At 41.7% G+C, this 23,837-nt stretch overlaps 1 protein-coding gene and 2 long non-coding RNA genes across 6 annotated transcripts in view; 2 read left to right on the plus strand and 1 right to left on the minus strand.

The window, feature by feature from the left end:
* Positions 1 to 5,518: 5,518 nt before the first annotated feature.
* LOC121830351 (uncharacterized) lies at positions 5,519 to 9,988 on the plus strand. Its single transcript, XR_006073554.2, has 3 exons — positions 5,519 to 6,007; positions 6,650 to 6,785; positions 9,566 to 9,988. It is a non-coding gene; the product is annotated as an uncharacterized LOC121830351 (long non-coding RNA).
* LOC121830350 (uncharacterized) lies at positions 6,647 to 22,309 on the minus strand. The gene is made up of 2 exons (XR_006073553.2): positions 21,598 to 22,309; positions 6,647 to 9,619 (listed from the first exon to the last, which is right to left on the minus strand). It is a non-coding gene; the product is annotated as an uncharacterized LOC121830350 (long non-coding RNA).
* Positions 22,310 to 22,415: 106 nt separating this feature from the next.
* Eif4e (eukaryotic translation initiation factor 4E) overlaps positions 22,416 to 23,837 on the plus strand; it is a 37,381-nt gene continuing 35,959 nt past the window's right edge. For 2 of the 4 annotated variants that reach the window (XM_076575054.1, XM_042280005.2), the window contains exon 1: positions 23,369 to 23,588. In XM_076575054.1, the coding sequence (XP_076431169.1) occupies positions 23,571 to 23,588 (18 nt within the window). In that variant the 5' untranslated portion in view covers positions 23,369 to 23,570. Of the gene's footprint in view, positions 22,556 to 22,700; positions 22,814 to 23,368; positions 23,589 to 23,837 lie in introns of those variants that run through there. The other 2 variants (XM_042280004.2, XM_006995503.4) reach the window with 2 other exon arrangements.

Consider the following 23,837-nt stretch of genomic DNA (forward strand, 5'->3'; position numbering starts at 1 on the left):
ATTAAAAAACTCCTATAAAACAACAATAAATAATATTTACCACACCCCAGGGGTAACTATCCTTATAGCCATCACAGTTTTTTGAAGTTATTTTATTATTACTTTTTTACAAAATAATTTTTATTTTATTTTATGTGCATGAAGGCATGTTTCTTGATGCTGTAGATCAGATGAGGGCATCAGATACCCCAGTACTGAAGTTACAGATAGTTGTGATCCTCCATGTGCATGCTGGGAACCAAACGCAGGTCTTCTGTAAGAGCATCAGGTAATCTGAACTTCGGAGCCATCTCTTCAGTCCCTGTTTTTATTATTTTAAAATGATGTGTATAGGTGTATATGTGTGTAGGGGGGGAGGGTAATGTGTTGCTGGGTGCAGGTGCCTGTGGACTCCAAGGAGGGCATCAGATCTCCTGTAGCTGGAGTTACAGGTCTCTGTGAGCCTCCTGATGTAGGCAGTGGGAACCCAACTCCAGTCCTCTGGAAGAGCGGTACATCCTCTTAACCTCAGAGTCACCTCTCCAGCCCCTCCTTCGCAGTTCTTGAAGGAGGTTGATGAGGTCCCTGGAAAGTAGGAGAAGGTAGGTCTGCAGCCAGCTCCAGTTCATTCCTGAGTCCCTGCACCTCTTAAGCAGTCCTGGGGCTATTCAGACTCAGCTTCTCTCTACTGCAGCAATAAAAGCCTGTGATACCTACCCTGTTCTCTTTATTTCTATTCTAATTGCACTTTTGGGTCTTCATCACGTTCATCTAAATTATAGCAACAGCATCCTAATTGCCTTTCCTGTGTTCAGTCCTCCCTTCACACTGCTGGAAGTGTGTTCTTATATCACATGCCTAATTATGACACTCCATTCAGAGGCTCAACAATTGCTCTCAGTTGATTATAGAATAAAATCCAAATTGCCTATTTTCTACAGAATCCAAGGTAGGTTTTCTTACTAGAGTATCTTTTACTATATCATGCCAGTTTTTCAATTCCAAGATGCCATTGCTTGTGATCATAGCACTGTCTTAACAAGCAATTTTTGGGTGAGAGATCAAGAGACAGGATGGAACCTACAAATACGTATCCATATTTTATCAAACACATTTTGATTTCACAATTATTAAAATGAAAGGCTCTATTACCTGCAGCCTACAGTCACCACTACCATATCAAAGTAACAACAAGAAATGGATGGCATGGGTCATTAGGAAAGATGGTAATGAGGGAATTACTTACAGACACAGGCAAGACTGGCTGTGGAGAAAGTTGGGGGGTATTACAGCCTCTGTGTCTGAGAGGGAGGAGAGGTGTGTCTGTTGCTTTTCTCGTTGCTGTAACAAGTTACCTAGCAAAAGCGTTTTGTCTTAACATTTACATCAGTGGTTCTCAGCACGTGGGTCCCGACCCCTCTGGGGTTGCCTATCGGATATCCTGCGTATCAGCTATTTACATAACAATTCATAACAGTGGCAAAATTACAGTTGTAAAGTAGCAACAAAAATCATTTTATGGTTGGGGAGGTCAGCACACCATGAAGAACTGTATTAAAGGGCCACAGCATGGGGAAGAGTGGGAAACACTAATTTACATGTATGCGGTCCCCCACTGTAGGGAAGGCTTCCTGGTGAGAGCGACTCTGACTGCAGGCGGAAGCTTGAGGCAGCTGGTCACAGAATCGCCAATCTCTGTGCAAAGGCGGAGGAACGCTGCTTGGCACTCTTTCTCTGTTTTTTTGTTTTTTGTTTTTTTTTTTTGTTGTTGTTGTTGTTTTTGTTTTTGTTTTGTTTTTTTGGTTGTTTTTGTTTTTTGTTTCTTTTTCCTTTTCTTTCTTTTTGAAGTTACATTTATTTATTTATTTTGAGTGTGTTTGTGTGTGTTGTGCACACCTGTGCATGCATGTTCACACGCACACAACGAGGCACACTTTTGTGTAGTCCAGAAGACAGCATGAGCAGCAGTCAGTTCCCTGCTTCTATCTCATGGGTCCGGGGACTGAACTCAGGTTGCCTGTTTGCTGCAATCACTGAGCCATCTCAACCTCCCTCCCTTCTTCTTTTTTATTCAGTCCAGGATCCCAGCTGATAGCTAGTGCCCTGCACACTAGGGTAGGCTTTCCCTCCTCAGTTAAACCTCTTTGGACACACCCAGAAGAGCGTAACCTAGGTCGTTCTAAATTCAGTTCAGCTGACAGTGAAGAGTAAGCATGTCAAGGAAGAAACATCAGAACCCAAAGAGGTAAGTGTACTGAACAGAATCCAGACCCGTGGGTTCTCATCTTGTGGGTCGAGACCCCTGTGGGCGTTGAATGACCCTTTCACAGGGGTGGCCTAAGGCCATTGGAAAAAGGATGTTTGCATTACGATTCATAACATTAGCAAAGTTACAGTTATGAGGTAGCAACGAAAATAATTTTGTGGTTGGGGGTCACCACGACATGAGGAACTGTGTCAAAGGAGTTCCCTTTAATTAGGGAGGTTGAAAACTACTGCTCTAGACCTTCAGTGGAGGGAACAAGCCATTCAGATCCCCGCTTTGCTCTCCCATTTCCCCTTTACCCACAGCTTAGCTGGCACCACCTGGATGTTAGCTGCTCCGAGAGAACCAGGGAAGGACAATCATTCAGGAGCACTCCAGATAGTCAGAGGGTGCACAAGTCAACCAGTGCAGACGTCCCCCAAGGCCAGAGCGGAAGGAGCAGAGTAGAAAGAAGTGAAATGGAGGTGAAAGGGCCACATGCTCCATTTACGCTTCATCTTAAACCTTAGCTTAAATCTCCATGTGTGCGAATCCCCTCCCCTCGATGACCCTGTTTCTAGCCCAGCTTAATTCCTGCCTTCTCCATCAAGCCTTCTCTGACTATGTGGGTCAATTTGCCCTCCTCTGTGAGTCCATAAAAATCTACCTAAGAGGCTTAACATGTATACTTAGGTCTTGTTTCGTATTTTTCTCCATTGCCATGAACTCTTCCATGACAAATGAGGTGCACAATCTTTTCACCCAGCCTCTCTCCCTGACAAACCCCACTACCGCAGCATCTTCTCCCTAGAATCATTTCAAAGCTGGAAAAAGCCTTAGGACACCTCATGCAGCCATTTCACTTTATAGGTAAAGACACTACTCCCTAAGTCAGTGTTGGTAAATACTCAGTGAACCCCAGTTCAAGTGAAAGTGAAGACTTGAGCAAAGCAAGCCAATGAGGAGCTTTGACGGAGTGGTGGTTTGAATAAAATGGCCTCCCAAGGGAGTGGTACTATTAGGAGGTGTGGCCTTGCTTTAGGAAGTGCGTCACTGTGGGGGCGGGCTTTGAGGTCTGTTTTCTTAAGCGCCCCTCAGTGTGACAGTCAGTCAACTTCCTGTTGCTCTGAGTGAGGATGTAGGCCTCTAAGCTCTGCTTGCATGCTGCCATGCTCCTCTCCATGATGATAATGGACTGAAGCTCTGAAGCTGTAAGCGAGGGCCTCAGTTAGACATTTTCTTTATAAGAGTTGCCATGGTCTTGGTGTCTCTTTACAGCAATAGAAACCTAAGACAAAAGGACTCTGAGAATAAGTGGAAAGAAATGGCCTTTTGTAAAAATCTGTGATCTTGCGTGCTGGATATGACTGTTTTTCACTCAAACGTATTGGCTTTTAATAAGAATTCTTTTTAGTGAGAAGAATGAAATAATAAGTTAAAGCATCTGTTTTGGCAGAAAGCTTGATGCTCGGCAAGCTTGAAAATTAGGTAGTTGCTTTATGTGGATTATCTTAAAATAACTTTCAAGAATTTAAAAATAAGGGAAATGGCAGGGTGTGGTGATGCACACCTTTATAGTTCCAGCACTCCGTAGACAGGGCCAGGAAGATCTCTGAGTTTGAGACCAGCTTGGTCTACAGAGTGAGTTCCAGAACAGCAAGGGCTACACAGTGAAATCCTGTCTCAAACAAAACAAAACAACGACAAAAAAACCAAATCACAATTCAATTGTGTCTACCAAAAATTACAGTTATTTTTACTTTAATTTTGGTAATTTCTAATGATTGGCGAGAAGACTTTACTTTGGAAATTTCCCTTGAATTATTAAAAGCCCACAAAACCCGTCGGTGGGGCGGGGAGTTGGGGGATGGGGTGGGCTGCGGGAGCTGCTTTATTTCCAGGATGTTAGCTGCTCCGAGAGAACCAGGCAAGGACCATCCTTCAGGAGCACTCCAGATAGTCCATCTTCTGTCCCCATTGTGTTAGATGAGTCACGCCATCCCAAGGGATATGGGGCCCTAATGCTGTAGCATTTTTACTTTTATTGGGGAACAAATCCCCCAAGGCAAGTAGAATGTGATGATGAACAGTTTTGGTACTCCATGTGCTGAATCACCGAGCCTGGCCACTCCTCTCCAGATGTCTCGTCATGATTAATTCCTGTGAATGTACTGCTCTTTTCTGCCCCGTGACACCTTTCAGGTCCATCTAATCGGACAGATCTAATAAACTGGAATTACCAGAAAGGAAGGGGTCAAGGTCTTGGCTCCTTTTCACTTAGGGGTCTTGGTGCTTTCTGTGAACGGTAGCATGACCGGAGATGTCAGGAGGGGCGGACTTTGCCGAACACACACTAAGGAGCAAGGGGCGCTGGAGTCCTTACATTCACTTAATGAAAAGCAATCGCATTAGTGCTTTTTAGGAAAAAGGACGGACAGAGGCACTCTAAAGTGCAATTTTGTCTCGGTTTGGAGCAGCAGCTGACAGGCTGTCAGCTTGTAAAACAAATGTCGATTTCCTCCTAGCCAGGCAACGCATTCATTTCCGGAAGCGCTCCTCCGCGCTCCTGTTTGTTCGCATCATGCCTTGTTCCGCAGCTCCATAAACTCTAAATTTCTAGCTCCAACATTTCTGTGATGAGTTAAACTATTTGCTATAGGACTATACCAAGAACAGAGCCACAGGAATATTTTTACTGTTTCCAGTCAACTTTTGTATTGACTGGAATTCCTCTGTGTACTTCTCTCTCTCATGTGGACAGATCACATAGAACCACCTTACCTATTGTATCTGCTTGGATGCTATTTCTTTCTGTATTCTTCTCTTTAAAGAGTAGAAACACCTCCCCGCTAATTTCAAAGACATAGACTGCATGGCATTACATTCTGTATATTACACATGACATCTGTTATGTTCTCAGTACACCATATTCTCCTTTTACTATTGCTTACAAAACTTTTAAGGGACTTAAACACCTATACAAGCACAAAATGTCAGCGTCGTTCCATGACCCCTTCCCCTGCTCGTTTCTCAGACATTATCATTGCTAACACATTGATGTGTATCTTTCTGGCGATCTCACATTACCTCTTGAAAAAGGGCTCTTGTTTTTATTCTGTTGTAGGAGCTCATTCATTTTACAATGTCTTATTTGGTCAGTCTGGCTAGTTACTGGTAGTGAGTGTTGTCTGGGGTTATCTTTTGTGGTAGATAATACATTGCTGGCAATGTGTCATTCCTCTGTTCCTGTAACCAGCTCCTCCCTCTTCCAACTCTGACTCACAGAGAAGGCTGTCAGTTATCACAAATGTCAGGTCTCACTTTCGGGCAGAGATGACTGAGCCAAAAATCTGGCCACTCTTGTCACCCACTCCTGCCACGTGCCATTGAGTGGTCCAGGTGTGAGTGTCTGGAGCGATTCCTTTCACTGACGGCTTTAAGAAGGATCCGTGGACAGTTCGAATCAGCCCAAATGTGGTGGCAAAGGTGTTAAGATGCCAGGGAGGTTCGGAATCCTTGCGAGTCATGTTTTCTACACTCTGGAGAAAGCCAGTTTTCAGTGAGAGAGTGACACAGACACACACAGAGAGAACATAGGGAAGAGAGGAAGTTCCGGAGCCACTCACCCTCCCCGTCCCCAAGGTCCACTCACACGACCGTCTTTTCTTAGTCCCACTAAGAGACTCATGAGTACTTTCTCTTTTGCTTAGGCTGTGCCTCTGAAGAGCAACGCTTCAGCTGAAGGAGACTGTTCATCCACCTCCAAAACATTGCTTTGTTTAGGTAATGACAAAATATTTTAATTTTTATTGTTTTGCGCCGTTGCAGGAATCTTTCTGGAATAAGCATGTTTAGCACTAATGAGAGTGGAAGATATCAGATACGATATGTCACCAGTGGAGCCATGTCAGGGGCGTGACAGCTCCTGCTAGCTTTCCATCCTGGATCCAGGTTGTATTTTCACATTGTACCCTAAAACCGTAAAGTTGGAGGTGGGTAAGTGAGATTTTATGGACGTGTGTGTGGCAGTCAGCAGGTTGTTAAAGGCAATGACCCATTGTTTCAGCTGTTTCTCCGGGTCATTTTGTTCCAGGTGGCGGGTGAAGTCATGCTTGACAACTAGGTAATACAAACAGTGCTTTAAGTAAATCACTAAACAAATCACGAAATCAGTGTCTATCTAATAATTGGTCTTTTCTACCTGATTCTACTTCAGCATGTGTATGTACGCATACCTATGTGCCCACATCCCAAAGTGTACCTGTGGGGAACAGAAAACAATTTTTGGGTGTCTGTTCTCTCTTTGGAACTAGTTGAGACATGGTATCTTCGGCTCTTTTGTTCCTGTCACTTTGTGTGCTCCAGGCTAGCCGGCTGCAAGGCTTCTGGGTCATTCTCTTATCTCTACCTCCCATCTCCCCATAGGAATGCTAGGAGTGCAGCTGTGGCCTCCCATATCTGGCTTTTTATGGGTCCAAGGATCCAACTTGGGTCATCAGCCTTGCACAAGTCCTTTTACCTGCTCAGCCTTGTCGATGGCCCAGTAACAAAGAATGTCAAGGTATGTTGTACCATTTCCATAAATGTTCAGAGGTGTTTTTCCTGTTTAACGCTCAAAAGCTGTAGACCCAGGATGCAATTTATTCAGGGGTACCCATGCACAATCAGGCGGGTTAGACCCAAAGAAACAAGGATAATGCACAGCATGTGGCTGACAGAGTGCAGGAGCAGAGTTATAGCCAGAATATGAAGTCATTCGGGACAGAAGTCAATAATATTGGCTTAAAAAAACTCTATTTTCAATTTAAGAAAGAGAGAGAGAAAGAAAGAGTAATGTGAGGAATCCACTGAGTCTGTTAAAGGGCAAAGGGATTTATTGGGAAAGGAAAACTCACAAGACAGAACAGGAATTGTTGCAGGGTCCTGAAAAGGGGAGGCACGGTCCCATGCTGTTCTTCTGCCTGAACTGACCCGGTGTCCCAGTTCAACAGGGGAGGAAGAGAGTGGCCTAGTGTGTGTCTCTGGTCTTAAGGGTAGCCCTGAGCCATGCCCCGGGGGCAGGTACTTTAAGGTCATAGGTAGGTAGGACAGTTACCTGCTACATCTCTGGGGCCAGTGTTTCAAGGCCTTAGACAGAACAGCTATCCACTACTTCTCCCCCTTTTGTCTAAATAAGAAAGTTCTAACCCAATACAAACTATACACAAAAGGAACAATTATTAAGTATTGTTCAGGAGAGGGAAAAGGTAGTAACATAAATAAAAATAGAAATACAACCAGCAAGAACAACATCAAACAAGAGACACATACTAAAATCCGGAAATGTCCAGAACATAGGTAAATGGCATGTTACAGAGATTACTCCAATAGCTGTCCTATCCTGAAGATTCTAACTTTAGTATCTAAAATGTTCTTAGATATGAGAGGATTATAACTATCTCGTCTTCAACCCCATCAAAGATCTAAGAAGGAAAATAATAACACTGAGAAAACAGGAAGTTCAAACAAGCAATATTTGAAAAATTATGAGACTAGACAGAGACAGCTGGCAGCCTGGACAGTCACCTGAAGTTTCTCAGCACCACTGGGGCATTCATTTTGGCTACAGGCCTAGAGTATCTGACAGATCATTTTCATAAGCAGGAATTTTGAAAGACCATCTTACCCTGTCTTGACAAGGTTCAGTAGTCACTTTTCCTAGTGTCGTGCTCATCCAGAAAGGACAGCATTCATAATGTCAGCAGTCAAGGCATAGGCAGTTCTTTGCCCAGCAGGCCATTTTGTGCCATGAAGAAGACAAACTTCCAAACGGAGTGTCTTAGAAGCCCAACATTCTTTCAGGATCAGATCGATGCTGCCAGGAGCAATCGTGTCTCATGTCAACAGAATTCTAAGTTATCAAAACATTTAAATGCCATATCTAGGTCTATGAAGTGTTTGAAGATTACCTATCCATCTGACATATGTTTCTGTAAGTCTGGGGAATCTAACTAACATAACTATAGAAATGACCTTCATGGGTGACTATTAATCTGTAAGTCTTATCTACCTAAATAACCTAAGGACTAAGGGTTCACATTAATGTGATAATCAATCTGTAAACAGATGTACAGTATAAAGACAATGACCTCAAAATTGTGACAATACACAAAATATCTTAAATGGAGGCAGAAATGTATAGTGCAATATGATAACAGTATCCTTAATATGTATCAATATACAAAATAGCATAAACAGAGGTAGAACATACATACAGTATGGCAAATATAATTTTATATTTGTATCAATATACAGAATATTTCAAATAGGAGTAGGAACATGTATACAATATGATAATTTTAGTTTTGAATTTATATTAATATAAAAACTATCTTAAATAGGAATATAAAATAATTTACATTTGCATCAATATACAAGAATCCATATCAGTGCAATTTATCTAAGGCTGATAGTTTGCTAAATTAGTTTACTAGTAGATACAATAATCTACCTTAATATCCTATACCTATCTATTCCACTTTTTCCTTTTCTAAAAGTGAATCCTGACTCTAAATTTTATTGTTCCACCCTCAACCCTATAACAATTTATCCATAACCCCAAGAAAAATGAAACCTTTGGGAGAGGGGGCATTGTTTTCTTAAAATTGCTTCCTGATGTTTAGGGGTCGACAGTATCTCTGTAAGAAAGCTTAGATAGTTAGGTCTCAATAGGACTCACTGTAGAGTCTGCAGCCAGTCTCAGGGTAATGGGTAAGGTTGTCTGAAGTTCTGGCTAAAAATGTAATATGATGGATCATCTCATTTTGGAACTTTCCTGAAGAGTTTGCAGTCTAAAGCTGATCACTGAGTGCTATTTTTTTGGTTTAATGGCATCATTATGGACCAAGTAGTGTTGTTGTCATGGGCCCCATCTTCCCTCTGGAGACTTCAGACATTGCTATTGGAAAGACTTATTTTTCATTTTGGAAAACTTGAATATATTAATATCAAAATGGAAAGTTTGGATTTTAGGATGATGTGACATGCGAGGTAGGATTCCCAGAAATCAAGAATAAGCATGGAGAGAAACAGAATCTTGACAACAATGGTCCCTAATTATTGGCATTCTTCTGTCCCACACCAAGCAGCTCTTCTGATATGTGACAGAATCTCTTATATTTTTCTTTCAGCAACATGCTTGGGCTTAGAGAAGGAGAGAGCCACATTCCAACTCCAAAACCAGCTTGATTTATAATTGAATCAGGACCACAACTTTTCTAGAGTTAAAGAGATATTGATGTTAGGCAGTGAGATATTACCCTGTATATATTGGTACCAACAGATTCTTCCTTTCTGCTCTAGATGTCTGGATATCCAAGGCTTTTTGATTTATTGAAGATGGGTATTCCTGTTATCCTGTAAAGACAAAAACCAGAACCCTGCCTCAACCCTTGTTTGTTCAGTTTTCCTTACAACTTGTAGAATTGCCGCATCGGTGGATGAGCCATTACCTCTATTCATCAAGTGGTTTCTCCTGTTCAAATCAGATTTTTATTAATTTTGTTGGTATGCATAGCTTTTTTTCTCCTGCAGAAACAAAACCAAAACAACTTCCCCAACCTAGGACATATCCTGGTTTCCATTCTGAGGTCACACATCTTTGAAGTAAACTGGTTGGTTTATCTCAGGAGTTTTTTCTATTACCCAGTGTCTCTCTGCAGCTGTTGTCCCTTTCTCATCAGCATTGAGAAAATTCATGGTTAATAAAGTATTATGTAATCTCTTTCTAGGAGTCATTGTTACCTCTTTCTATTTATTTAGCATATCCTTTAAGGTTCAATTAGCTCTATGACTGCTTGGCCTGTGGGATTGTGTGGTATACCTGTAACATGCTTTATATTGTAATAAGCAAAAAAACTGTCTCATTTTATTGGAGACATATGCTGGGGCATTGTCTGTCTTAAGTTGTACAGGTATTCCCATGATGGCCATAACTTCTAATAAGTGTATAATTACAGAATCAGCCTTTTCATAACTCATAGGAGTTGTCTGTTGAAATCCTGAATAGGTGTCAATGGTATGGTGTACACATTTTAATCTTGCAAATTCTGCAAAATGAAACACATCCATCTGCCAAATTTCATTTCTTTGTATACCTTTAGGATAATTTCTGCAGGTAATGGAGTTTGGTAATAGAAGGAACAAGTAGGGCATGTTTTTCAGGATTTGTGCTGCTTCTAGCAGGCAGGGGTTTTAGGATTCTCCGCATGGATAAGGGCTGTGGGGATGGCCCACAGATGTGGGCACCAGGTAATGTGAGAAATCCAGAGTCTGGTTAAAGCGCAAAGGGATTTATCAGGAAAGGGAAATTCACAAGACAGAACAGAGGAATTGTCACAGGGTCCTGAAAGGTGAGGCAGAGTCCCATGCTGTTCTTCCAAACCTGAGACTGGCCCAGCATTCAAGTCCCACAGGGAGTGAGGAGAGCGGCCTACATGTGTCTCTGGTCTTAAGGGTTGCCCCAAGCCATGCCCCAGGGACAGGTACTTCAAGGTCATAGGTAGGTAGGACAGTTACCTGCTACATCTCTAGGGGTGGTGTTTCAAAGTCATAGACAGAATAGCTATCACTGAGAGAGAGAGAGAGAGAGAGAGAGAGAGAGAGAGAGAGAGAGAGAGAGAGAGAATGAATCACTCATAGTCTCTCCTTATATAATGGACATATTTTCATAGTTTAAAAATACATATTTCATCAATTCTGTTTGCATTCTCTTGGTGAGCTATAAATAAAATTAATTAGTATTTAGAGTACTCCTGGCTGTCTTGGAACATGCTCTGCATACCAGGCTGGCATCAAACTCAGAGATCTGTCTGCCTCTGCCTCCTGAGTGCTGGGATTAAAGGCGTGCATCACCACCACCAGGTTTAAAAGTTTTCTTAAATTGAGCATGAAGGTACACACTTGTATTCCTAGTAGTACAGAGGCTGAGGCAGGAGGATTGCTTTAAATTTGAGGTCAGCCTGGACTACACAGTGAGCACTAGGCCAAAATTTCATAATAAACCCGTTTTTATTTATAATGAATCTATGCTAAGCAAAACCTTAAAAAAAAAAAACCATGCCAGAGAAAGTGAAGTATGTAAGTATATACTTTAAGAAAGCATATATAGAGTGTTTGATAATACATAATATACAGACTTAAACATATACACTGAGAGTAGCCTTATTAGAAAAGTATATAGTGGTTGGGCTGTGGTGGTGCATGCCTTTGGGTAGATCTCTGAGTTTAAGGCCAGCCTGCTCTACAGAGTGAGTTCCAGGACAGCCAGGGCTACACAAAGACACCCTGTCTTGAAAAACCAAAAAAGAAAAGTATGCAGTGTGTAATTGTGCTTGGTTGAAATGTTAGAACTGTCCAAACTGAACATGAAGGAGTCAGAACAGGAGGTGCCTGTTAGGGAAAGGAGTTGTATTTGCACAGGAAAGAGAGCTGGTCAAAATATTTTATATGGTTTTGAGTTTTTCTTGTGTTTTTATAACATTTTACATCTTGATAATGTTTTGAATTGTGCAACTCTATTGTGTGCTAAAATTCATTCAATGCATCAGTAATATTTGTACATTTCATTTTATATAAATTTAGTCTAAAGAAACATGCCATAAATAAAGTGAACTCTTCTTAATCATAGACATTCTGAAATATTTAGTTCTAAGAATACTGTCAATTTATTTTAAAAATCATCAAAGGAATAAAAGAATGAATATGATCAAGGCATATAGAATATATATGAAAATCACAATGAAATCCATTATGCTGTATAACTATATGCTAATGAAGACAAAAGAGGGATATGTAATTGAGTACAATAATGCTTTTTTTAAAAAAGCAGAAAGAAGGGCTGGTGAGATGTCTCAGCAGGTAAAGGTGCCTGAGGCCAATCCTGATGCTTTCAGTTCAATCCTTAGGACTCACATGGTGAAGAAGAAACTGATTGTCCCAAGTTGTTCTAAAGTTTGGTCTAGACTTATCCTAGGGGACAGATTCCTGAGTGCCATACTGTCCTGTGATGAGAATTTGTGTACTTATTTTTCCTATCAAAATCAGTTACAGAAATACAAAGTAGATCTTGTGGGCACCAAGCACACCCTTCATATCTCAGCTCATTTCTGCTGCTAATATAACACCACCACCAAGGTAGTTTATAAAGAAAGCAGCTTATTTTGACTCGTATTCCTGTGGTGGTATTCTAATTGTACTGAAATGTGATTTTGATTTTATGTTAATAAATAAAGTTGCCCAGGGTTCAGAGCTATTAGAGCCATAGCAAGAGTGTGGCGGTGGTGGCACACGCCTTTAATCCCAGCACTTGGTAGAAGATCTAGGTAGATCTCTGTGTGTTCAGGGATACAGCCAGCATTGGAGACATATGCCTTTAAGACCTGGGGGGCTGCACATACAGACAGTGACGAGGCAGTCACGTGTTTGGGTTTACAACCAATGAGAAGGCAGAACAAAAAGACTATGAAAAGACATACACACAGGAAGTAGCTCTCTTTCGGAGAGCTAGGACCACTGCAGGAGGAAGGGTAAGATTTTAGCTCTGAGCTCTGACCTCTTGGCTTTCTCTTTTACATTGGTTCTGTGTTTCTTATTTAATAAGACGGTTGGTTACATCTACATATTCCCCCCTCCCAAGGTCATAGAGCCGTATCTGGTGGTGGCCTTCATACCCGTAGTGTCCCCAGGTGACACAAGCATTATATTTAGAGAGGCAGGATTGGGCATAGATCTAGCCGAACTGACTTTTCTAGCAAACCTATTCTGTTTTTGGTTGGTTGGTTTGTTTGCTTGTTTGAGACACAGTCTCACTGTGTAGCTTTGAAACTATATACACGATGCTGGCCTCAAACTCATAGAGATCCACATGCTTCTGTGTCCTGAGTGGTGGGATTAAAGGTATGCACCACTATGTCTGTGCAAACCTATTCTTTTTTTTTTTTTTTTTTTTTTTTTTTTTTTTTTTTTTTTTTTTTTTTCTCGAGACAGGGTTTCTCTGTGTAGCTTTGCGCCTTTCCTGGAACTCACTTGGTAGCCCAGGCTGGCCTCGAACTCACAAAGATCCGCCTGGCTCTGCCTCCCGAGTTCTGGGATTAAATGCGTGCGCCACCACCGCCCGGCTACAAACCTATTCTTGAAATAAACTATTAATTGATTGGTCCATTAATCACACCCATGGATGAATCCATTCATAAAAGCCTCATGTATAGAGTCTCATAAGGTATGATGTCAGACTGCTGAGAGATGGGGAAGTGTGTTCCAGTTCCCATCATTATTAGGCATGTATCACTCAGCAAATGATGTTAAGTGATGGAAAAATTTCAACTACTTAGCATGTTTCCTTGATATGACAATCACTTATATTTACTTTTGTTGTTTGTCAGATTTTTGAGACAGGGTCTCATGTAATCCAGTCCAGCCTCAAACTTGCTATGCTGCTGAAGCTGGCCTTGAATTTCTGATCTTCCTGCCTCCTAAACTGGGATTATAGGTGTGCACCATGTGCAGCTGTACTATTTACTTTTAAAAAGTTCTAACCAGGGTTTGGGAGTTAGCTCAGTGGTAGAGTGCTTGCCTAGCAAGCGCAAGGGCCTGGGTTCGGTCCTCAGCTCCAGAAAAAAAAAAAAAGTTCTAACCATGGTTTTCCATTAGTTCTTTGAGTATATCTTTGTTTTTAAGCAATGTTATGAATATATAATGAAAGGCAGTGTCTCCCAAACTCTGAAGTTAAAGATATAGGCACTCATTGTGATGGGTGGTTTCAATTGTCAGCTTGACACATTCCCAGAGTCACCTGGAAGAGAATCTCAATGAGGGGTTTCCTGGATCTGGTTGGTCTCTGGGCATGTCTGTGAGGGATTGCTTTGATTCCTAAAGTCAATCGATGTGGGACGCCCTAGCCCACTGCAGGCAGCACCATTCCCTAGGCAGGGAATCCTGGACTGTATCGTGGTAGAGAGAGGGCTGAGCACGAGTAAGCATGCACATCTCTATTCTCTTCCTGCTCTTGACTGTGGACATGACTAGCTGCTTCAAGTTCTTTCCATGAATTCCCACCAGTGATTGACGGGAACGTAGAATTGTAAGTCAAGTCAATCCTTTCTCCCTTCAAGTCGCGTTTGTCAGGGCATTTTCTCATCGCAACAGAAATGAAACGAGGATGCTCAGGAAGCAAACACTAACACAATTCAAGGTGAGTCATTGAGCAAGTTTCAGTAGTTTATCGTAATTATAATAAACTTGTTACATTTTTTTCTGGGTAACACCAACATTTGAATTTTTTTTTTTTTAAAAAGGGTTATATGTGTATGTGCACCACATGAATGCTTGGTACCTGCAGAGGCCAGTAGAGGGCATCAATCCCCCAGATGGTTGTAAGCCACCACATAGGTGCTGGGAGCTGAATCCAGATACTCTGTAAGAGCAGCAAGTGCTCTTAAGTGCTGAACCATCTCTTCAACATGACATTTGGACTTTTTTTTTTTAATTAGAAAACTTCCTATTGACAATAATATGGTGTTTCTAGAATCTTTATCACATAATAGATTGTATCTGTTCTCTATATTTGTGAAACCTGCATGCAAGGACATGTTATTAATTGCATTTGCCTTTTGTGTTCTTTCTGAAAATTTGCTACTAGAATACACTTAACTACTATTAAAAATGAATTCCCAACTTGCAGGTGTCTGTGGTGGTAATCTAATTGTACTGAAATGTGATTTTGATTGTATGTTAATAAATAAAGTTGCCCGGGGGGTCAGAGCTATTAGAGCCATAGCAAGAGTGTGGCGGTGGTGGCACACGCCTTTAATGCCATAGATCTCTGTGTGTTCAGGGATACAGCCAGCATTGGAGACATATGCCTTTAAGACCTAGGGGGCTGTACATTCAGACAGTGACGAGGCAGTCACGTGTTTGGGTTTACAACCAATGAGAAGGCAGAACAAAATACTTAAAAAGACGAACAGACAGGATATAGCTCTCTTTTGGGAAGCTGGGACACCGCAGGCAGAAGGGTGAGATTTTAGCTCTGAGCTCTGACCTCTTGGCTTTCTCTTTTACATTGTTTCTGTGTTTCTTATTTAATAAGACTGTTGGATACATCTACAGGTGTCTAGTGTAATGGCTGGAGTAGAAAGTAAAGCATATGGCAAATGCTGGGGAAGGATGATAATCACCTGGACAGTTCCCATAGGATGGCATTTCCTCAGGGAATTATCCCAGTCTCAGGACACAGAGGAGATATGGTCCAATGGGTAGCTCTCAGCTTCTCCCCCAGAAGATAATTACAAGAAAATAACTCCAAAAGCCAAATGCCCCTTTAAACAGTGACTTCAAACAACCTAACTACTATTGTGTGCACATTTGCATTTCCTGAGAAGCCCTATATGCAAATAAATATGGGAATGTAGGTTTATCTTTACAGTTGCTTGATGAGTCTGAAAGGATTTGTGTTTTCCACACTGGGAAACCTTGTCCCTGGAACAGGCAAACACAGTCCAAGTACTGTCACCCTACATTTCTTATAGATGGCAAGCAGCTGCTCCTACTGAACACATGTCCAATGGAACACTGTATTGTAAAGGCAGTGTATGGAGCAACGAAGTCCTGAATGTGCTTCCCTCACTCAGATCTCTGATTAAATGTTAGGCACTATAAATGAAAATGAAAGAAGGCCATTGTTTTGGACCAAGTTCCTACACTGGACCCAATTAATGGTCCATAATGCTAAAGTTCCACGTCCCCATAAGGAAACTAAGCTGTTTATCTATTAGGATTAGAGAGATAAGAGCCCAAATTCCCCAAAGACCAGTCTGAGGCAGTATGATAACGAAACCCCTCTGCTTTAATCCTTCCATTGAGGTGAACCAATTCCTCTCAGTAATCTTCCTATTTCCATTTCCCATCTTACATGGCAAAGAACTTGGAAATGACCAATCTGCTTTTTGCCTTGTTTCTATTTTCACCAGCCTTCTATGTTTATGAGTCCAACCTCTTTTGCTCAGCTCTTCAGAGCATTCCTATTTGAAGAGTGTGGCGTTATCTGACTCAAGCATTGAAAAAAGACCCAATCTTTAAGACCTTAAAATCCAATTGTTTTGTTTTGCCTCACAAGCGTTTACAATGTTGATTTCTTTCTAAAGATTACTTTTATCCCATGCATTTTTTATTTCTCCCAGGTGTTGTGAAATATTTCTTTACACTGTGTGAAGATATGTCACTATGATAGGTTTAATAAAAAGCTAAATGGCCAATAGCTAGGCAGGGGGTATAGGTGGGTGGTTTTTTTGTTTGTTTGTTTGTTTTGTTTTTTGTTTTTTTTTGAGCTGGCAGCCTAAAGGGAAAAAAATCTGTCTACATATAGTACCCAATGTCTGCTCCAGTGGCTGACATGCAGTTTAAGATTTGTCTCATGTGATCAGAGAACGCTATAGATGCTTAGAAAAGCCAGGTCCAGACACATACAACCTCCAAAAAGGTACAATATGTCTAAAAAAAATCTGAGGCTTAAAAAGGAAAAGAGACTGAAGACCAGATAGTTATAGTTTTACAGTTTTTCTTGTTACCAAATTCAAAAGAAAAACTTACATAAGAGATATAAAGTTTATAAGGTTGAGAAACATAAAAGCTTAAGTTGTTTATCTAAAAGGATGTTTTAAGGTCTAAAAAGATATTTTTAGGATTGTAATACAATTTATGACAAAAAAGTGGTTTAGGTATAAAACTTTGGACTAAAATTAAGATAAAGGAGTATTTTCTCTAAGTTTGCCAAATGCAAATGGACTAGACAGTATAAATGTAATTCTTACCTGGTAATTGTTCTTATTGTATATAGTTTTACTGTGTTAGAGTTAAAACTTTTCTTTTTTATTTAGACAAAAAGGGGGAAATGTGGAATATTCCTTTACACTGTGAAGATGTGTCACTGGGACTGGTTTAATAAAAAGCTAAATGGCCAACAGTTAGACAGGAGGTATAGGCAGGACTTCTGGACAGAGAGAGCACTGGGAAGAAGGAAGGCAGAGTCATCAGCCAGATGCAGAAGCAGCAGCATGAGTACAGAGAGATGATGGGGTAATGAGACATGGAAGAACATAGGTTAAAAAATATGGGTTAATTTAAGTTATAAGAACTAGTTAGAAACAAGACTAAGCTAAGGCCAAGTTTTCATAATTAATATTAAGTCTCCATGTCACTTTTTTGTGAGCTGGTCACCCAGTTCTGGTCTACATCCAGGTTTCAATTGCATAAAGTAATTATGTTTATTTAACCTTATTGTTGGCCTAATATACTACTTGTATGAATTTTTCACATTATCCACAGATTGTTTCTTTTCTCGTCGTTTTGGAGTGTAGCCTTCATTATGCAGTCCAGTTACAATCTGGTCAATCTCACAGACTGGCTAAGAGTGGCTCCCTCACCTGAACAACCAGGCTGCCTACCTTCAGACTGCTCTTTTGAATGAGGTACCCATACAAATGACTTAGTTGGCATACACTGAAGGATTTTTCCTGATAGTTACTTTATGAGGCCTAAGGCTGGGCTTTTTAAGAAAAATGACTGCTGGGGGATGTCTTTCTGTATGCTGTGAATATATGTTGTTCCCATTGGTTAATAAATAAGCTGCTTTGGCCTATGGCAAAGGCAGCTTAGAGGCAGGCGGGAAATCCAAGGAGAGAGACAGCAAAGAGAAAGGTGGAGTCTGGAGAGAGGCGCCAGCCTGCTGTCCAAGGAACAACATGCCAGTACACTGGTAAGCCACAGAACACATGGCAAAACATAGATTAACAGAAATGGGTTAATTTAAGATATAAGAGCTAGCTAGCAAGAGGCCTGTCATGGACCATACAGTTTGTAAATAATACTAAGCCTCTGAGTGATTATTTTATAAGCAGCTATGGGACTGCAAGGCCGTGTGGGACTGTGGGGCCGGGCGGGACCAGAGAAACCTTCCAACTACAAATGACTTTTGAGTTTCCTTTAAATATTTATTACCCCGTGCCTACACACCATCAAGGAGCTGGTATCTGCATGGCAGAGGTGATCAATAATTAAAGAATGTTTGGTATGATGTCAAGCTTAGAGTAAGGGCAAAATAAAGCAGAGCTGGAACAGAGTAATGGGGAAGCTAGTTTACAGGGATGAACAAGGATGGCATCTCTCACATGACGGGGGACAGAGGCTTGAATGCAATGCGGGAAGCAATCATGTGACTGTGCCACTCATCACTAGGGTGCCTCATGGTGCTTGTTAGCTGCATCCTCTTGTTTCTTAGTCACACTCCTTTTTATGGGCACTGAATTATTTATAACTCCATGACTTAGTATACCAACTAGATTTTAAAATCCAGGAAGGAAGTGCCTCTATTTCATGTGTCTTTAAATAGCCTTGACTGATCACATAGTTCCCATTACTTAGTCCCTCTTGGATGCTTTGTCAGGCTTGCAAACCAACTTGTAATTAGGAGTGCTTTGAAGAGAGCCCAGGAGATGGCTCAGTGGGTAAAGGTGAGCTTGACGACCTGAGTTTGATTCTCTGAACACACATAAAGGTGAGAAGAGAGAACAGGGTCCACACTCACTTCCTGCCACCACCACCCCAAAAAATAAATTTAAACGTTTTCAAAGAAAAATAAGCATCATCTGGAAGAGCTAATCAGAAGAAAGCAACTATGTTGTGAAGAGGAGAAAAATGGTTTGATTCCATCATTGTATCTGCAGACTTCAACATGTCACTTAATAGTAAACACTCTCTCTTTATATTTAAACATCATCAACAAACAGGATTATAAAAGTCAAATGAAGTAATGCATATGAAAAATACTTGGCATGTTACAGGAGACCAATCCATGTTAGCTGACTTTGTAGTTTACACAAGCTTGAAATATCCTAAAAAGATAATAAGCAGCAGTTGGTTCTTGAGACAAAGGAATTCTTAAAATATATTACATTTTACCAAAAGAGAAGAAACAATGTATGCTGTCACACTCAGTCTCAGTACTCAGAAAACAGATGGAGGAGGACTAGGCAGTTCCAGGCTAGCCTGGGCTACACAGTGAGTCTCTGTCTTAAAAACAGCAACAACAACAACCACCACCATAACAAAGCAAGAAGCCTGGTCAAAGGTCTCTAATGCCACCTACATGGAAGGTTGACACAGAGTAGGGAAAATTCAAGTTCTGCCTGGGCTAGAGTGAGTTTATGGCCAGCCTGAGCAACTTAGTGAGATCCTGTCTTAGAATAAAGAATAAAAAGAGGGCTCCGTATAGCTCAATGGAAGAGCACTTGTCTAGTATATGGCAAAGAAAATTGAATTAAAAAAGAAATTTACATCAATGTAATGTTTTACCACTCTAATGACCAGTAAAATTGAATGTTTGTTGCGTTCTAAAAACTATTTCAAACATACTACATGAAACAGTCACTATTTCTCACTGTAACCAAATGACACAGTATTATTTTCCCATCTAACTCATGAGAAAAATGAGGCACAGACTGACTAAAACATCTGTCCATGATCAACAGAGTGAGAAGCAAGGTTTGTAGTATGAGAGCTTTCAGCACCCTAAATGTTCTTAGCTATCGAAATAATCCCGAAGGCTAATTTTCATGTAGGAGATACTATATGTTGAATCTTTCCTGAAGGAAAAGTACAATAATAACAGTAGAACATAAATTATAGTACAGGCAGTACCATATCTCGTGGACAGATGAATGGATGGAGTGGAAGATGTGACTAGAAATTGGATTAGATTATTTCTAGATAATGTTCAGCTTACAACATTGACATAATTTATTTGCTCATACAACTTCATACCCTCTTTCTCAAAGTCTACTTAAGAAAAATGACTTATCAGGCTTAGTACTTATTGGGAACTATGGATGTCTAAACTTCTAAAGCTTGCTTAAATAAAAACAATGATGAGAACCCGAAGTGAGCAGTAATAATTCTATACAGATCATAGAAGGTATGATTAGTTTAACTATAGTTGAAAAGTCTAGCAAAACGGTAACTTCATTCATCTAAATCAGGGAACTGAAACTCCAGAGATAAAGTATACATCCAAACGACATGTGTTCTATCAAATTATCTGAAATCTCAACATTGGTTAAATCTATAAACACTGGCAATATCCCAGTCTGAGGAATATATTATATTGAGAAAATATCATCATTTTTTTTTTTTTTTTACTAATGCTTAGTAACATTCAATCAGCCCAGGATTATAAGGAATAGCTACAGTGATACTGTGCTGGACCAAAGTAGCTGTGTGTGATCTAGACAACCCCATCATATAGGACAGCAGTACAACATCATCTCTCATTCATAAGTCTGATTTAAAATTAAACTTTTGTTTTCTTTAATACCAGCATAGATATGGTAGCAGGGTGATAAATGCATTTTTTTTGTAAGTAGATAAAACATAATCTAGTCTGCTGCATACATTTAAGTTTAGCACAGAGCTGGGGACAGCAGCTTTATACCCTTAGTTCCAGCTTCTTTGGAGGATGAGGTGGGGGGATCCTGTGTGTCTATGAGTCCAAGACAATCTTGGACAACATAGCAAGACTCTGACTCGACAAATAAATAAATAAAACTAAATCAATTACATACAGACAGATATATAACACATAAAACCCTGCCACCAAATATTTGACATGATAAAATCTTAAGTGTTGATATTAGGCAAACACATCTGAAATGTTAAAAATATGAAACAAATCATATCCAAATATGGAGATCAATTAAACCACAAAGAATGGGGCATACATAAGTACTGTAAAAGCACAAGTCTTTTTTTTTGGGGGGGGGGTAGGAACAGGGAGGACAGGAGTACTGGAAATTGAATCCAGAGTCTTAAGCAAAGTAGGCAAACATTCTACCTCTGAGCTACACCCTAGCCCAAGATGAGTCTTGACTGACAATAGAGGAGGAAAGTTGAAGAAAAAAAAATATAAACGAAAGCTATTTAAAACAAAAGTTTTATAACAGTGGCTATTGGGCTCATTGGGATATTTTCTTGCCAAAGGATTGATTTTTGCTGTTATCTTGCAGCTTAATAAAACAGGATATTTATGGTGTCTTGTCTTGTCTTTTCTTGGATAGATTCTCATGTTGCCTTGGATGGCCTGGTACTTGCCACCTAAGTGAAATTGCACTCCTGATCCTCCAGAATGCTGGGTTTATGTGGTGTTGGGGATCTAAAACAGGACCTCCTGCTCGCTAGGTGAGTGCTCTACTAAGCTACACTCCCAGCTCTCTATGCTATCTTTTCACCAAAGTAAACCAGATATCACTTTACAAACAACAGAAAATAAAGGGATCAACTGTAGTTACCTTGGTTCGTGTAACAGATTTGTGCGTAAAAATTCACCTATCTGCTTAGTTTGCAGAACTGTATCGACTTTAGAATCTACTGGTGCTGAGTAAACAAAAGCTTTCATTTAAATCACTTCTGCCATTCTGGTAAACAAAAACATGAGCAGGCAACTGGCTTTGAGTTTCTTCTACAGCTTCAAGCATGTGTTAGTCAACCCAAGCATCCATTATGTACTCAATAATAGCTATGACACAGCTCGGGACAACAGCAACACCCTAAGGAGGCTGGCACAGATAGCCTGCTTGAACTGCTTTTCCTGGTGATAACATTCTTAGGCATCGTGGACATAGCAAGGAGATCCTGTCTTCCTCATTAGAACCTTTACTCAACACTGTCTTGAGAAACGATAGCCCAGTAAATTAGAAGAAAATGCAGCATGCCTGCGTGGGGACAAATTTCTGTTTGTTAGAAGTTGTTATGAACATAATTTCCTGAACATAAAGCTTCTGTTGAGAGCAGCTACATTCGAAAAGAAAAGGGGTCTTGAAACTTTAAAACTGTGTTGGTGTACATGGCAACGTAACAAAGTAAACAAAAGAAAAGTTTAAAACATTGTTAAGGGTTGGGGATGTAGCTCAGTTGGTAGAGTGCTCACCTAGCACTCAGGAAGCCCTAGGTTCCACCCCAATCGCCGCCTGCCCCACCCCCACCCCTGGCACGCGCCAGCATTCCCAGTACTTTGGGAGGAGGTGGAGGCGGGAAGATCTACCATTCAAAGCCATCCTCCCCTACACCGCAAGTTCGAGGCTAGCCTGGGCTACAGGAGACCCTGTATCAGGAAAAAAAAATTGTTAAAACAGCAGCGGGAGGAGACGCAGCTGGTTCTTAGGAAGGCACGCACTTGCTCCTAAGCATTTAGATTCCGAAGCGTTTTCAAAGCTGGTTACAGTCCTTACCACAGCACACCCTTGTGAGGTAAGTGTATTATCATCTTTGGTTCATAAATGAAAAAGCTGAGGCACCGAGCGATTAAGTCACTCCCCTAAGGAGCATGAGTCAACGTCAAGAGTCATAGTTGACCCGGCTTAACGACTCCTGACCTTCAGTCCAGGGCTGAGTCAGCGGAGCCCCGAGTGGCTTCCCTGGCTGGCACCTGGACGTAGGCTATTTCCGTTCACGTTCAAGCAGAATACTGGAACTGATTGGACAGAACTTCCAAACTTTTTACGTCCAGTAAGATTCAACCCTGACACCTTCATCTCAGGACTGGGAACAGGAAAAGCCGACGCGTGCACTCCTCCTCCCCAAGCGTGCGAGTGGGTACCGTGGGCTAGCCCGCCCGCCCCCCCCGCTTGGGCAGCGATGGGAACAAGTGACCACCTGCTTTAGTGGATCGGGGACGGGGGGAGCGCAGACCGCATCAACGACTCTCCATCGCCGCCTCTTTCTGAAACCAAGAGAAAATGGTGGGAGGCGAAAAGAAAACTAAATAAAAAACACACAAGCAACTTGTCCTAGAACCTCAGCTAAGCAAATGAAGCCTTCTTGCGTGTGCTGAGCGTGCAATTCCCAATCTTCTAGGAACGATGGGAGGACTGGGCGACAAAGGGCACAGCAGGAATGCCCCGCAGTGACGACTGCGACCGTAGCTCTGCTCGCTACACCGCAGAGGCCTAGAACCTACTCTGCAGCTAGCACCCGCGGCGCCGGGAGCCGCGCACCCTCGCCAGCGACCACGTGATCAGTTTTTTTTTTTTTTTTTTTAAAAGAGGGAAAAAAAAAACTTCGCGTTAAGGAAAAAAAAAAAAAAAAGAGACTCCACTTCCCAGAAGCCTCTCGGTCCCCACGCAGCTGCAGTCTTGCGCAGGCGCCGCCAGGGCCAAACGGACACGTCCGTCACGTGGGCAGGAGCCGGCCAATCCGGTTTGAATCTCATTTTTTTCCTCTCGCCCCCCCTTCAGGAGCGGTTGTGCGATCAGATCGATCTAAGATGGCGACTGTGGAACCGGTGAGTGTTGCCTTCGGCCCCCACCCCCGAGGTCCCCGCGCTCCGGCTCCCTCCGCTCAGGGACTCCCCGCGGGACGGCGTTCCCGGCGCGCACGCCGCCCCCGGCCGCGCCGGGCCCCTGTGTCCCCCCCCGGCCTGACCTTCCGCAGGCAGCCTTGGCGCCGGGAGGCTGGCGGCGGGCAGCGTGGAGCGCACACGCCGTGTGGGGGCCCGGGCACCGGGGCGGTGGGGGAGGGGCGCCGCGCGGCC

The sequence above is a fragment of the Peromyscus maniculatus genome, chromosome 6 (assembly GCF_049852395.1).
Source record: "Peromyscus maniculatus bairdii isolate BWxNUB_F1_BW_parent chromosome 6, HU_Pman_BW_mat_3.1, whole genome shotgun sequence".
Classification (NCBI taxonomy): Eukaryota; Metazoa; Chordata; class Mammalia; order Rodentia; family Cricetidae; genus Peromyscus; species Peromyscus maniculatus.